The sequence below is a fragment of the Chelmon rostratus genome, chromosome 4, assembly GCF_017976325.1.
Source record: "Chelmon rostratus isolate fCheRos1 chromosome 4, fCheRos1.pri, whole genome shotgun sequence".
Classification (NCBI taxonomy): Eukaryota; Metazoa; Chordata; class Actinopteri; order Chaetodontiformes; family Chaetodontidae; genus Chelmon; species Chelmon rostratus.
In genome coordinates, this window is record NC_055661.1 from 27,266,920 (window position 1) to 27,280,363 (window position 13,444).

The 13,444-nt window shown below is 42.1% G+C and overlaps 2 protein-coding genes across 2 annotated transcripts; both read left to right on the forward strand.

Annotated features, from left to right (window-relative positions):
• Positions 1-490: 490 nt before the first annotated feature.
• Positions 491-6,581, forward strand: zgc:103559. The gene is made up of 11 exons (XM_041935817.1): positions 491-637; positions 749-900; positions 1,800-1,914; positions 2,010-2,156; positions 2,259-2,304; positions 2,481-2,574; positions 2,660-2,846; positions 2,937-3,075; positions 5,619-5,791; positions 6,275-6,307; positions 6,417-6,581. Exons 1-11 carry the CDS (start codon positions 491-493, stop codon positions 6,564-6,566), a joined length of 1,383 nt encoding a protein of 460 aa, XP_041791751.1. The 3' UTR covers positions 6,567-6,581.
• A 1,172-nt stretch (positions 6,582-7,753) lies between these two features.
• On the forward strand, positions 7,754-12,189 carry agxta (alanine--glyoxylate and serine--pyruvate aminotransferase a). Its single transcript, XM_041935818.1, has 11 exons — positions 7,754-7,912; positions 9,454-9,646; positions 10,124-10,188; positions 10,271-10,371; positions 10,461-10,531; positions 10,646-10,730; positions 10,804-10,902; positions 11,017-11,086; positions 11,595-11,690; positions 11,849-11,977; positions 12,082-12,189. The coding sequence occupies exons 1-11, from the start codon at positions 7,754-7,756 to the stop codon at positions 12,187-12,189; spliced, it is 1,176 nt and encodes a 391-aa protein (XP_041791752.1).
• The last annotated feature ends 1,255 nt before the right edge of the window (positions 12,190-13,444 follow it).

A 13,444-nucleotide genomic window follows, 5' to 3' on the forward strand; every position in this document is an offset into this window, starting at 1 on the left:
AAAAACACAGTATTTGCTCCACAGTCTGGCTGCAATATTGTGCAGAATAATCAATGCAAGCGTAACCAAAAATGTGCAGAAAAATAATGAATTTTAGACCACATTTTATGCACAGTGGAAGGTAGGAGCTGCTTAATTTAGCTACCCAGTCTGTTGTTGTTGTTGCTTCCTCACCCTGGCCTCACCATGCTTACACACTTCCTCAGTCTCCATATTCACTCATATGTCATTATGTCTTTTATCTGCATGTAATTAATGTTCAGGTCCCTGCATGTGAATCCTCACCTTAACTGCTGTGCATGGCTAGACGTGATATACAGGTTGGATCTGAAATTCAGCATGTCACACAGAGCGGAGAAAAGTCAACAAATGATTATCCTTTGAACCAGGGGGTGGTGCCTCCAGCACTCCAGGCCGCTGCCAAAGCTTGTATCTGAGTGTGGGAGCAGAGTTGGTCTACTGTACTCATTAACACTCAATAAAGACAGACATGGAGCTCGGCTCAACGGTCAGTGCAGTGAGGAGTAGCAGGGTGCTGGTCGGTGACGAAGTCTGTCCTGCTGTCATCGTAATAAAGGATGGCAAAATCCACCAGATACTCTCAGATGGAGCCTTTTCTGGGGATGTTGCCTGTGAGGTAAGCTGACCCTCACTGGGCATTTTTCAATTATTAGTTTGCATGGGTCAAATGCATTGATCTAACACTCCTAATTATCTTTTGCACTATGTAACCCAACTGTGGTGACAGGTGTTGGATGTGGGTGACAGTGTGGTGATGCCAGGCATTGTGGATTGCCATGTACATGTGAATGAACCAGGCCGCACCTCCTGGGAGGGTTTCTGGACCGCCACCAGGGCCGCCGCCGCTGGAGGGGTGACGACAATTGTGGACATGCCGCTGTAAGTTTGAGACTTCACCCTCTCAGAATCAATAAATACGCAGTGTCGCTGGTGGAAGGTCGAGGTTGCAGAGTCAACAGATTGTGAAACAGGTTTTAAGTTCTCCTCAGCAAACAGTGAATGTGCAGTAGTTCAGTTGCTGTAATAAAAGCTGTGGAGCTTTGTGCAAGAAAAGAAGAGAAAGCAAGCATGTTGCATTCATTGCCATGTGATGACCTCATGTTTGGATGATTTTTATGTTTGCACTGACAGCACATCACAGCGGTTTCATTTATTTGTTTTTGTGAAAACTACCTGTAGATTATTTTAAACATATCTGCATATTTTCAGCCAAGTTTTACTTTTAAATGAGCTCAGCTGAGTAAAAAGTGCTGTGTGGACTGAGTGGACCATACAGGCAAAAGTGTGTAGTACTTCCATTATGTTTACTTTTATAACTATTTTTTTCTCAATAAATTGTGTGCCTGTAAAAAGATTATTATAGTTTTCATTTGATCTACTTGATCAGTTTGTGTGGTGAATTATGACACGCAATTCAGCTTTTTTAATTATATTATGTTATTAATAAAAAGTATATTACCATATTATATTATTATTAGTGTCTTTCAACCCTGTTTCCAAAGCAGATGGATGCTGAGTAAAACATTAATGAAAGAGAATGGGCTCAGGAACACTTCAGAAAACTGTGTCCCAACTTTTGAAAATCGAGGTTGGAACATATTACCAAGGCTACATAACTTGCTCATGCTAATCAGCTAATGTTTGCTGTCTATGCTTACAGGCCTTTAGCCTAACCGGTAAGCTAGCAGGCTAATGGGGAACGAGGACAGTAACATTTTGGAGAAATTCGATTCTAAGCTGCCATCAGTGATTTTTGTTTTTTTCTTTTTGAAAACTAGAAATAGCATCCCTCCAACCACCACCCTCGCTAATTTTCACGAGAAGCTGCGGGAGGCGACGGGGAAGTGTTTTGTGGACACAGCCTTCTGGGGAGGTGTGATCCCTGGCAATCAGGTGCAGTGGAACAGCTTGGACTGAATGAACACATTCTCAGCCAGACTGTGCTGAATACTGAAAGGCAAACACAAACAACAAATGTGTCCTTACAGCTGGAACTTCGGCCCATGATCCAGGCTGGAGTGGCTGGCTTCAAGTGTTTCCTCATCCACAGCGGGGTGGAGGAGTTCCCCCATGTGACTGACTGTGACCTGCACACAGCCATGAAGCAGCTGCAGAGCACAGGAAGCGTCCTGCTGGTGAGTCACCGTCCGCAGCATCCTCCAGAGCATTTGATTATTATATCTGCACGTCCGAACAAAGCACAGTGACTGAAACGCCTTCTGCTTTGACTCCTGTAGTTTCATGCAGAGAGGGATGTTCAGCAGACAGCGGAGGAGAATGGCGGTAAGAAGAATTTTAACTGCAATAAAACAAAATCAAATGTGATGATGATATTTTGAGATTTTGCAATATATCGAAACAACAAAAAATTGCAACTGAAAATTATAAAATAAGGTTATCATCCAAAAGAATTTAATTCAGTAGCAAATGCTAATGCTGCCTACACCCCTTCCATGTAGACCCAAGTCTGTACTCCACCTTTCTGCAGTCCAGGCCAGATGTCATGGAGACAGAGGCGATTCGCACCGTCACAGAGCTCTGCCTCCAGTACCAGTAAGAGCGTCACGACGAGTAACAATAATAATGTGGGTGGATTCGCTTGTGTTCGCAGCCTCAGTCAGTTAACTCTCTGCTGCAGGGTGCGCTGCCATATAGTTCACTTGTCCTCTGCAAAGCCGCTGAAACTGATCCAGGAAGCACGGCAGGCCGGAGCCCCCTTGACTGTGGAGACCACTCACCACTACCTCAGCCTGTGCGCAGAGAACATACCTGCAGGGGCCACGCAATTCAAGTGCTGCCCCCCCATCAGAGGATCTATCAACCAGGTAATCAGAGCAGAGAGCACCGTGGAATAATCGCTTCACCTGCTTTATTATTGTTTGATTGCGAGTAGATGATTGAGTTTGTCCCCACAGGAGCAGTTATGGTCTGCGCTGAAGGCCGGGCAGATTGACATGGTGGTGTCCGATCACTCCCCCTGCACCCCTGATCTGAAGAAACTGGACAGTGGAGACTTCACTCAGGCTTGGGGAGGAATTTCTTCTCTACAATTTGGTAACTACAGACTGGTGACACGATTAAGGCTGTGGTCCTAGCACGACTCAATGCAACAGAGCATTACACTGTTATATTTCAGTGAGCTGGGACTGTAAATTCTGTATACCAACAATCTTCCGAAATCAGAGCCGTCATTGGGTCAGATAGAAATAGAAATAGGAAAATAAGAAACATCTTGGAGAATATGTAGAAAATATGCCACTATACTGCAATATAAACCAACTATTATATTCATATTAATAACTATGTAAATATGTCAACTATGTGTATTATGCTACAATAAACATGAATACAGTGTCCATATAGAAATATATCTGCTCAACATTAAGCAACAAAAATAATAGAATACTAGAATACTACTCCTGCTAATACTCATAGTATAATAAAAATAAAGAATAATCACAATGCCACTAATAATGATAATATATAGTAACATACAGTAGTGTACAGTAATAATAATAATAATAATAATAATAATAATAATAAAGTCGTAGTAGAATAAATTCATTATAAATGTGCAGTATAAATAATATACATATACTATATGCAGACCTTACTATATAAATATAGTGAACTAGTTTCATCTCGTTCAGCAAAGTGACCAGAGCAGCAGCCACTGGATGTTGAGCTCCTTAAATTAAAACACGCTGGAGGTGTTACCACAGTGCTGCGTTCAAGTTATATCAACGAGACCATGAATACAAGCAGCTAAATGGTGAAAAACACTGACAGCAGTCTGGTCGTCATAGTTATGAGTGGGAGATATGCAGCTGATGCTCACTGTACGACACTGTTATGGACTGAGGAAATGGCTGCTGGACTCCAGATGCAGGACACAGATACTGATGGTTTGAATAATAAAAGTATTTATTGTTAGAAAAAAAAAAAGATCAGTTAGATCCAAAGAGGAGCAGGCAGGCAGGATTTCTGGTGGTGGGCTGGAGCTGCACAGACAGGCTGAGACACAAGGAGAACAGACTGAGTTACTCAGAATAAAGGCAGATTAAACCAACTGCAGCAAGAACGAAGCACCAGGAGAGCCATGTGGCCAAGAAGTGTCACCGAGCGAGTGAGTGCAACAACCAGGAAAAGATCCAGGTTTTTATCCTGCGGCTGGTGATCATGGATTAGATCCAGCTGTGGGGAGCAGGTGTAGGTGAGCCATGATTGCAGAGGATCTGCCCAGTCCAGACACACACACACACACACACACACACAGACACACACACACACACACACACACAGACAAGGAGACACTGACATGACACAAAGGGACAGGGAAAAACACAAGGAATGGGAGGAGGAGGAGGAGGAGGAGAAGGAGGAGGATAACATAACAGATATGTCTCACTCTGTGGAAAGAATAGCATTAAGTGGCGACACAGCCAACACCTTCCACAGGTCAATAAATTAAAAATAAAAGCTGCACTAATCAATATTTCAACAATGGGCTGAGATGTGTGATGTGAAAGGAGTGGCTTATGTTTCTCGTCCGCTTTAGCCTCCTTCAGCTCATTGTTTTGGTTTTACTGCTTTTACTAACCTTTACAATGTTCTCACACTTAAACGCATCAAAATCCAAATAAATCGTTCCAAAATGAAAATGTTTGCATCTGCAGATCCAGAGGCAGAAAACAAGCTGGATGTTTGATGAGATGCAACGTATAATTCAGGGCCATGCTTTTGTTTTATGGGCACATTATACTGTCTCTGATTTTTGCTTAGGAAAGACATTTTCCTTCAAATTTGGATAAAAGCTTACTTTCCGTGGAGTTAGTGAGGTTAGCTTACCTCAGGCCTGGCAGCATACATACGTGTGTTTGATGAGACATCATCGTTCTGCGTCTCAAAATAGCGTCAAAGGTCATTGACTGGTCAATGCCCTGATTTAATTCGCTGAATGATTCATGTGTCTGGGGGATGAATTGATGACGTCAGGTGACACTCACATTTCGCACTGCTTACTGTTTGTGAATTTAGATTTAACATCTGAGTGTCGGGCTTTTTGCTGTGAGTCGGAAAACGCACCCACATCGCTGTAAGATTTCCACGGCTGTCACAGTTTTCACATTATTCAGTGTCTGTGAGGCAGCTCCAGGATCAGTGTCTACATGACAAATCCTCTCTGCTGTTCAGCTGGAGGAGACGCTGGTTGAGATTCACAACTTTAAACCTGGCCTGTGCAATATCACAGGGAATTTATATGCACATTTTCTCACAGGGGGATTAGCCGCTCTTCCTCCCTCCTCCCACCCTGAGTCCTTCTGACAGTCGCTCACACTGGGCAAAGTTCACGGAGAGGTAAACAAGAGCCGAGTGCCAGAACAATCATTTACTGTTCAGACTCTCAGACAGAGCGGTTCAAAGTCTGACCAGGACGACTCTGACGCTGACCCACAATGTTCACCTCTACGCCTCATGACGTGATTTTACCTTTAAGAAAGACGTCGTGAGCGCAGCGGAGGATGAATATTCAGTGGTGTCACCTCAGTGCTCCACAGGCCTGTTAATCCCTCCACCCTGTGTGTCACCATGTGCAGGTTTGCCTCTGTTCTGGAGTTCAGCCAGTGAGAGAGGCTTTCAGCTGCCAGATGTGGTGAGACTCCTCAGCCGGAAAACAGCCCAGCTGTGTCGTCTTGACGGCCAGAAGGGCAGCCTCGCCCCCGGCTATGATGCTGACCTGGTCATATGGGACCCAGAGAGGGAGTTTGAAGTTAGTATAATGAATCCTTTATATTAAACCTTTAGCGCACAACCTGTAGATATTAAACAGCAAGAGAAAGCTAAAAACTGATCTCTTCACTTCAGCCTTTAACCTTTAAACTTATGCACGGCTGCACTCCATTCTAATTGTGTTTTACTTGATTTTATGCAATATTTTTTGTATTTTAATTTACTACTATTATTATTATTATTATTTTCCATCTTCCATCTATTTTTACTATTATTATCAAGTGAGTTTTGTTCATACATGCATTTTCCATCCCTGTTTTTATGTTCATTCTACAGTATGTCTTTCTTTATGTGAAGCATTTTGAGCTGCATTTTTGTACACAAGGTGCTGTACAAATAAAGTTTATTATTATTATTATTAAACACCCTGAATCTGCTAACATGTGTGGGGCCTTTTTGACAGAGAAAAGCTTCACACTGGCATGATATTAATGTTAATTTTGTTTTCTGTCATGCTTCACAGATAAAAGAAGCAAGCGTACATCATAAGAACAAGGTAAAGCACATCTCATGTATAACTGGTGTGATGTTGGGATTTCTTTATGTGCCTGAGCTGTGTGTGTGTGTGTGTGTGTGTGTGTGTGTGTGTGTGTGTGTGTTCACAGCTGACTCCTTACCTGGGCGTCACACTGAAAGGTGTGGTGTGTGCCACCGTCGTCAGGGGCCGGCTGGTGTACAGAGACGGCTCCTTCAGCCCGGAGCCTCTGGGGAAGCATCTGCTCATCCCCGAGAGGAAGAATCAAGCCCAACTATGAAGCACAACAACAACAACAAGCTGCGGCAAATGTGTCAGAGTGCACCGTGCTGCGTTCTTCATCTCCCTCACGCTGCTTTTCATTACATTTTATTATGTAAAAATGTTTACAACACAATTTCCATTTGTAATAGAACTTTTGGGGCCAATTAGCAACCAAAATAGTGAAATTAAAAACTGACAAAAGAGACTGTTTCCAGCTGAACAAAGCTTCTGAAAGTATAAATGCTGATTGTTTCTTCTTTTTCAGGCTTTTTGGACAAGCTTCACACACTTAAACACATCAAAATCCAAATAATCGTTCCACTTTTTCATGATCTGTAAGTCAGAATATTTCAGCGCTCTGTCGAGCCATTTCATGGAAAACTGACATTGTTCAGTCATCATGGTGTGAATAATTCAGAAGACAAAGGACTCATTTTCCACTTCTTCCAAATCACACAGCCCTCACGATCTGTCTTCCAGATGCAGAAAACAAGCTACATGTTTGTTGGGATGTAACGCAACGTAATTCAGGGCCATGCTTTTGTTTACATGTCTTTGAATTTGGTTTTGGAAAGACATTTTCATTTTGAATAAAATTTTACTTTTAATGGAGTTCACGTTGCAACAAAAAATATTCCTGTAGATATAGAAAATATCAGCCTCCTCAAAGTGCGTCAGCTCATAGAAAAACCACTTCCTTTGCTAACCCTTCGACTGGATGTGCTGGGCATGTGGATCAGACTGAGTGCAAAGTACCAGAACTGCTTAACTCTGTTATCCTGCTCTGAATCTTTTGGAGAGACTGGCCTTATACTCACTTATTATCACCAAATGCAAAACATATATTACACCAAAAATAACCACTAAAGCGATAACTCTGTTCATACCCTTAAATCTGCTGCATTGTGCTGCGGTGTGATAGTTGAGCCTGATGCTCTGAACAGCCTTCAGTCAATGATTAACATTTGAGGACATGTTCGGTGACTTGCTTATCTTTGAAAATGGGAAACTACCTGCTCACTGAGAACAGAAAGCAGCGAGTGTTGACAGAAGACCACAGAGATAAAAGCCGGAAACGTTGTGACAGACTCCAGATCTGAGGACCTCACTGGTCAGACAGGGGGGTGTGCTCAGTGGAGGCTTTACTTCACCCGCTCCCTCAGCTTTTTGTGGCCTGACTGCGCCCGTCGCACCGCTGGGAACATGTCGTCCGTCTCTGTGCCACCACCTACATGCCTGCAGAAACCGCTGGCGGTTCCACATCGCCACATGTTTGGACCGGGGCCCTCCAACGTCCCTCCACGAATCCTGGAGGCTGGGGCCAAGCCTGTCATTGGACACATGCATCCAGAGATATTTGAGGTAACTCAGAGGGTTTAACACACATGAAGTAGCCTGTGAACGAGGAGAGGCATATCCCAAACGGTGGGAATGATTGAAGAGCCTTTCACTTTACTTTCCTTTACTTTACTAATCTTCCTGCTAGTTTGACGTGTGTTTGTACATTTTACGATGGTCTTCAACCTCCACTGTGAGCAGAAAAGCAGTTAAATGAACATTATACTCTATCCCACATTCTGCATTCAGTAAAATATAGCATCTATTACATGTACTCATATGCTTTACTAACATTTCATTTTAATGTATGATTGGAAAATATGGTTCTTTTTACATCACTAAATTAATCAAACATGTTCCGACACTGGTTAATTTGTATAATTATGATTTTTCATACAAAACATATGAGCAACAAATAACAGATGGTTCATTTTCAAAATTTAAGCTACCTAATAGGATATAAAGTAGTTAGAATTAATGCCATGCAGCTGCAACATTAAAATGCATTAGTGACAATAATGAAATATTATAGTATATATATGAAAATATAGCACTCTGATGATGCTGATTCTGCAAAAAGGAACTACTCTGCTGTTCAATAATAATACATTTTATTTGTTAAAAGCACCTTTCAGGACACTCAAGGACACTGTACATCACAAGAAATATCAAACAACAATAAGATAAAATACAATAAAATAAAATAAAATAAACAAGTGATAAAACAAATTAGTGTAAAATCAGAGTGACCAGTTGACCTCATGTAGGATAAGCGGGTCTGAACAGGTGTGTTTTGAGTGTGGATTTAAAACGGGAAAATGAATCAATGTTTTTAATTTCGGGTGGTAATGAGTTCCAGAGCTGGGGAGCAGAGCGGCTGAATGCTCTGCTCCCCATTGTGGTGAGACGGGCGGAGGGGACAGACAAGTTGATAGTAGAGGAAGATCTGAGGGAGCGAGAGGGGGTGTGGACGTGGAGGAGAGCTGACAGGTAAGGAGTGGCGAGGTTATGAATGGCCTTGAATGTTACCAGGAGGATTTTGAAATCAATGCGAAATGATGTCTTCTTACTTAAGCAACTTTTGAAAGCAGGATTTCTACTTTCTCTTGCTACTTTTCCCTTAAGAAAAGGATCCGAGTACACCATCCCACACCAGAAACTGCCAAACTGCAGCCAAGCTATTTTGATTGTGTCAAACAACTGTACTGCTGTCTTCGTGACGACCAATTTCAGTTTTAAACCACCATACTGAGAACACTTCAGCATTACGTGGACATTTTGACTCGTCTTCACTATTTCAACAGACTTTATGAAGGTTTAAACTTGGTTTTAAGTTTAAAGTTGGAGTGAGATTGGGCTCAGGGTTGCCCCCTAATGCATTACGTCAGAGAGGATTAAAAAAAAATGGCCATTGCAATTTTTGGAAAAGCTCAGGTTGATGTGTTTAAATGTCTTGTTTTGACCAACTCTACCACTCAGTGAAGACAACATGGCAGTATATTACAAAAAACATATTTCTATTTCAACCACCTTTTTCACCAACATTTGGTCATTTTACGTCACAGATAATGAGTGACATCAAAAGTGGAATCCAGTACATGTTCCAGACTCAGAACAACATGACCTTAGCGGTGAGCGGCACGGGCCACACTGCGATGGAGTGCGCCATCTTCAACACAGTGGAGCCGGGCGACAGCGTACTGAGCGCCGTCAACGGCATATGGGGGGAGCGAGCAGCAGAAATGGCTGAGAGGATTGGTAAGCCTGGTGGTGCTCTTTATTTTTCTGTCAACAAATCGTATAAAAAGACCAAAACCAACAATACATTGACTCAGTGCTTTCTGAGTCTGTGCCTCTCATTCCCAAGCCCATTGGTTCCTACTGTCTTTACAACCAGACCACAAAGAGGATCATAATAATTTGAAAGAGGCAGTAAAATCTGGAACAGCTATAGTTTTTATCAAACAGTGCATTTGTTGGGAACTTTTCAGCTGTGGATTAACACACAATTGTTGCGCTAGTATTTGCAGCAGCAGGACAACATATGTGGGACTGACTGTAAATAAACTGCAGTGACCATTTTCATCATAATGAAGGAATATGTCACTCAGTGCAACAGTTTGGCTCAGTTTCATGGGACTAGAATAAGAACATCACCAGTTTCATTAATTGATTTAATAAGTAAAAATTCTGAGGTGATTCAACCATAAAATATGTCATGTGTCAATCCAACAGGTGCCAGAGTAAATACCATTGTGGCGCCCCCTGGTGGCTTCTTCACTAATGCAGAAATTGAGCAGGTATCAGTGACTCTCCAGTGATCAGGTTTATCAATTCTGCCAAAGCTATATTCTGTGTGATCATACCGTTTTCTCATCACAGGCCTTATTGAAATACAGGCCAGCGGTGTTCTTCCTCGCACACGGAGAATCTTCCACAGGAGTCCTGCATCCGTTAGACGGCATCGGACAGCTGTGCCATAAGTAAGATGAAGCATTCGCTCCGCTGTCATAATCACACCTGTAGCAGAAATAAGGGCAGTTAATAGCTATGTTGTGATTTGTGCCTCCAGGTATAACTGCTTGTTTCTTGTTGACTCTGTGGCGTCAATTGGAGGAGCCCCTCTGTACATGGACCAGCAAGGTTTAGTATTAATACCAGAGAGATGCTTCCAGTCTCTCTGCGGCAGCGGATGAAAACATTTACTCTGTTTTGATGACACCAAATACAGATTTTTGTGGGTGTGTGTTTTTGCAGGGATAGACATCCTATACACGGGCTCCCAAAAGGTTTTGAATGCTCCTCCGGGCACAGCACCCATCTCCTTCAGTGAGAGAGCATGGTGAGAGATGCATGGACAAGTAATGGTTTAGAATATATGCAACACATGTATTGAAGGTTGAATTTGTCCACAGCCAGAAAATATTCAACCGGAGGACAAAGCCTGTGTCGTTCTTCTTGGATTTGAGTTGGCTTGCGAACTACTGGGGATGTGATGACAAGCCGTCAAGAGTGTGAGACATCTCTTTATCCTGCAGACAGGAACTGATTACATTTCAAACTGCTGTCTCATTTTTAGCCACATTTGCACAATTTCTGAATATTGCTTCTCCGTTTCCTGTCTATAGATATCACCACACAGGCCCGGTCACTGCTTTTTACTCTCTGAGGGAGAGCCTGGCTGTCCTTGTTGAAGAGGTGAAATGTATTGATTTTCAGCTTTATATGGCCTAAATGATTCTGTACGGGTAGCCATAGTGACAAAAACTGCGTGCCAAGGACGGAAAGTAACGGCAATATCATATCAGTCTGTCAGCTGGTCAATACTTTGCCCCAGAATTAAATATCTCAACTAATGTGGAATGGATTGCCTATATAGACATGCATAGCCCCCAGAGGATGAATCCTATTGACATTGGGGATCCTCTGACTTTTCCTCTAGTGCCACCATGAGGTCAAAATTTCAATTTGTACAATCCTTTCACTCTGAGCATGTTAGTATAGTGTTAGCATTTAGCTCAAAGCAGTGCTGTGCCCACGTACGGCCTCACAGAGCTGCTAGCCTGGCTGTGGTAGACTGTTGATGTGAATGAACCCAGATTAGCACCTTGAAACTTCTATGTACAAAATGAAAATGCGGGTTATGTGTCAGCTGCTCTATAATGTTTGGACCGTCTGTTTTTGTGCATTTTCCTGTCATTCTAAGGGTCTGGAGAATTCATGGGAAAGACATGAAAAAGTGGCAGAGTATTTCCACACTGGCCTAGAAAACATGGGTCTCAAACTCTTTGTCCAAGAAAAAGTGAGATTTAACACAGTTGTGTGTTGTTGTTGTTTTCTTTTAATAATAAGCTGTACTAGAATTTACATCATGCAAGTAGCTGTTATAACACCAAAATGATATAAAATGATAAAAGTGGGAAATGTGCTAGCTCTGACTGACTTCAGTGGTTGTTACAGAAAGCAAGACTGCCCACAGTTACCACCATTGTTGCTCCTCATGGATATGACTGGAAAGAGATCACAACGTACATCATGAAAACACATAATTTAGAGATTTCTGGAGGGCTGGGACCATCAGTTGGCTTGGTAAGAGATCATGTGTTTATGTGTTTATGTATTCAGTTCTTTACTCCTCACTTCTGATGAAGTCCTGTGTAGACTTACTCCCGGATGTTTTTTGGTTGTTTCAGGTGCTGCGTGTGGGATTAATGGGATGTAACAGCAGCAAGGCCAGTGTTGACATGGTGCTGGCAGCACTGAAAGACGCCCTGAAACACTGCCATAAAAGCAAAGTGTAACATGTTGCTGTCTGATGCTGGAAAGATAATCCTGAATCAATGTTGCTGTCATGAAGAAGAGACCGTGTATAATAAATAAACCATCATTCTCAGTACTTGTCTTGTGCAACTCAATCACTACTTGAATGGGAACAGTGGGTGATGATGACAACTCAAGAAGTGGCTTTTGTCAGCAGCAAACTGTAATCTAAACCTTTACCGACTATTTTTTTTCAGGGATTAATGAAGTACGTCTTCTTTTTCCTCCTTCTTCTGAATTGTATCTTTAAATCGGTGGGTGCTCTCATGATGGGCTTCTTCCATCTTTCTTACTGAAAACCTCTAACATTTCCATCCTACGTGGGTCCCTGTCACTGCATTGATTATAGTATAAACTTTCAACACCGTATCATTTAATGAAAGAAAGAAAATGCTGTTTGTCTCATTCAACAACTACACATCCCACAAGGAAAAACACTTACTAAGGGGGCTATGGCTATGACTAAGGCTAGGACTATGACACGGGAACATGGACAACAAGAATTCACAGACCGCAAGGTAGTACAGACATGGACATGAACAAAGGTAACGCAACAAGAAACACTTACATGAAACACGACAAACACTTACTATGGGGGCTATGGCTAGGACTATGACTGTGACTAACGGCAAGGGAATTTACAGACCAGGTAACGCAGACAACGACCCGACAAAGACTGGGGGGAAGACACGGACATAAATACACAAGGCAGGAACACTAATGACACACAGGTGAAACACATCAGACAATCACACGGGAGGGAAAACACAGGAAGTAAAGGAACACAAAGACACATAACATGAACCTTCAAAATAAAACAGGATGTAGCAAAAAACAGGCAAGGATAACACACAGTGGGAAACTTAACAAAAAACTGATGTGCATGGCACGGCGTTGACAAGAACAACAAGAAAATAAAACCTTTTTTTAACCAAAAACATAAGACATTGTAAGCTGTGCGTGCCACACTGGGCTGTGATTGAAAATACACTTTGGGGCAAGGTTTTAATCCTGCCCTTTCAATACTTGATAACAAATAAGGTGAGAGGGATCACACTATAATTACCAATGTATAAACAGAAAATACTTCTGAGCTGCCTTTCATAAAAAGAATATCAATACCAGCTACTCTTTTTTGCAAATTCAGTGCTGTAATGCCTGTGCTCTGTGGTTGTATTATGTAGATATCTGGATTTATTGCATTTATCACATCAAACGTGTCAAACAATGTAAATG

Excerpts from the sequence above, each read along its gene's own strand:
- zgc:103559 (XM_041935817.1), top strand. The coding sequence starts at position 491 with ATGGAGCTCGGCTCAACGGTCAGTGCAGTGAGGAGTAGCAGGGTGCTG. Across the intron at positions 2,305-2,480 it reads GACAGCGGAGGAGAATGGCG|ACCCAAGTCTGTACTCCACC; the intron begins GTAAGAAGAATT and ends CCTTCCATGTAG. Across the intron at positions 5,792-6,274 it reads ACCCAGAGAGGGAGTTTGAA|ATAAAAGAAGCAAGCGTACA; the intron begins GTTAGTATAATG and ends CATGCTTCACAG.
- agxta (XM_041935818.1), top strand. The coding sequence starts at position 7,754 with ATGTCGTCCGTCTCTGTGCCACCACCTACATGCCTGCAGAAACCGCTG. Across the intron at positions 10,532-10,645 it reads TCTGTACATGGACCAGCAAG|GGATAGACATCCTATACACG; the intron begins GTTTAGTATTAA and ends GTGTTTTTGCAG. Across the intron at positions 11,691-11,848 it reads AACTCTTTGTCCAAGAAAAA|AAAGCAAGACTGCCCACAGT; the intron begins GTGAGATTTAAC and ends TGGTTGTTACAG.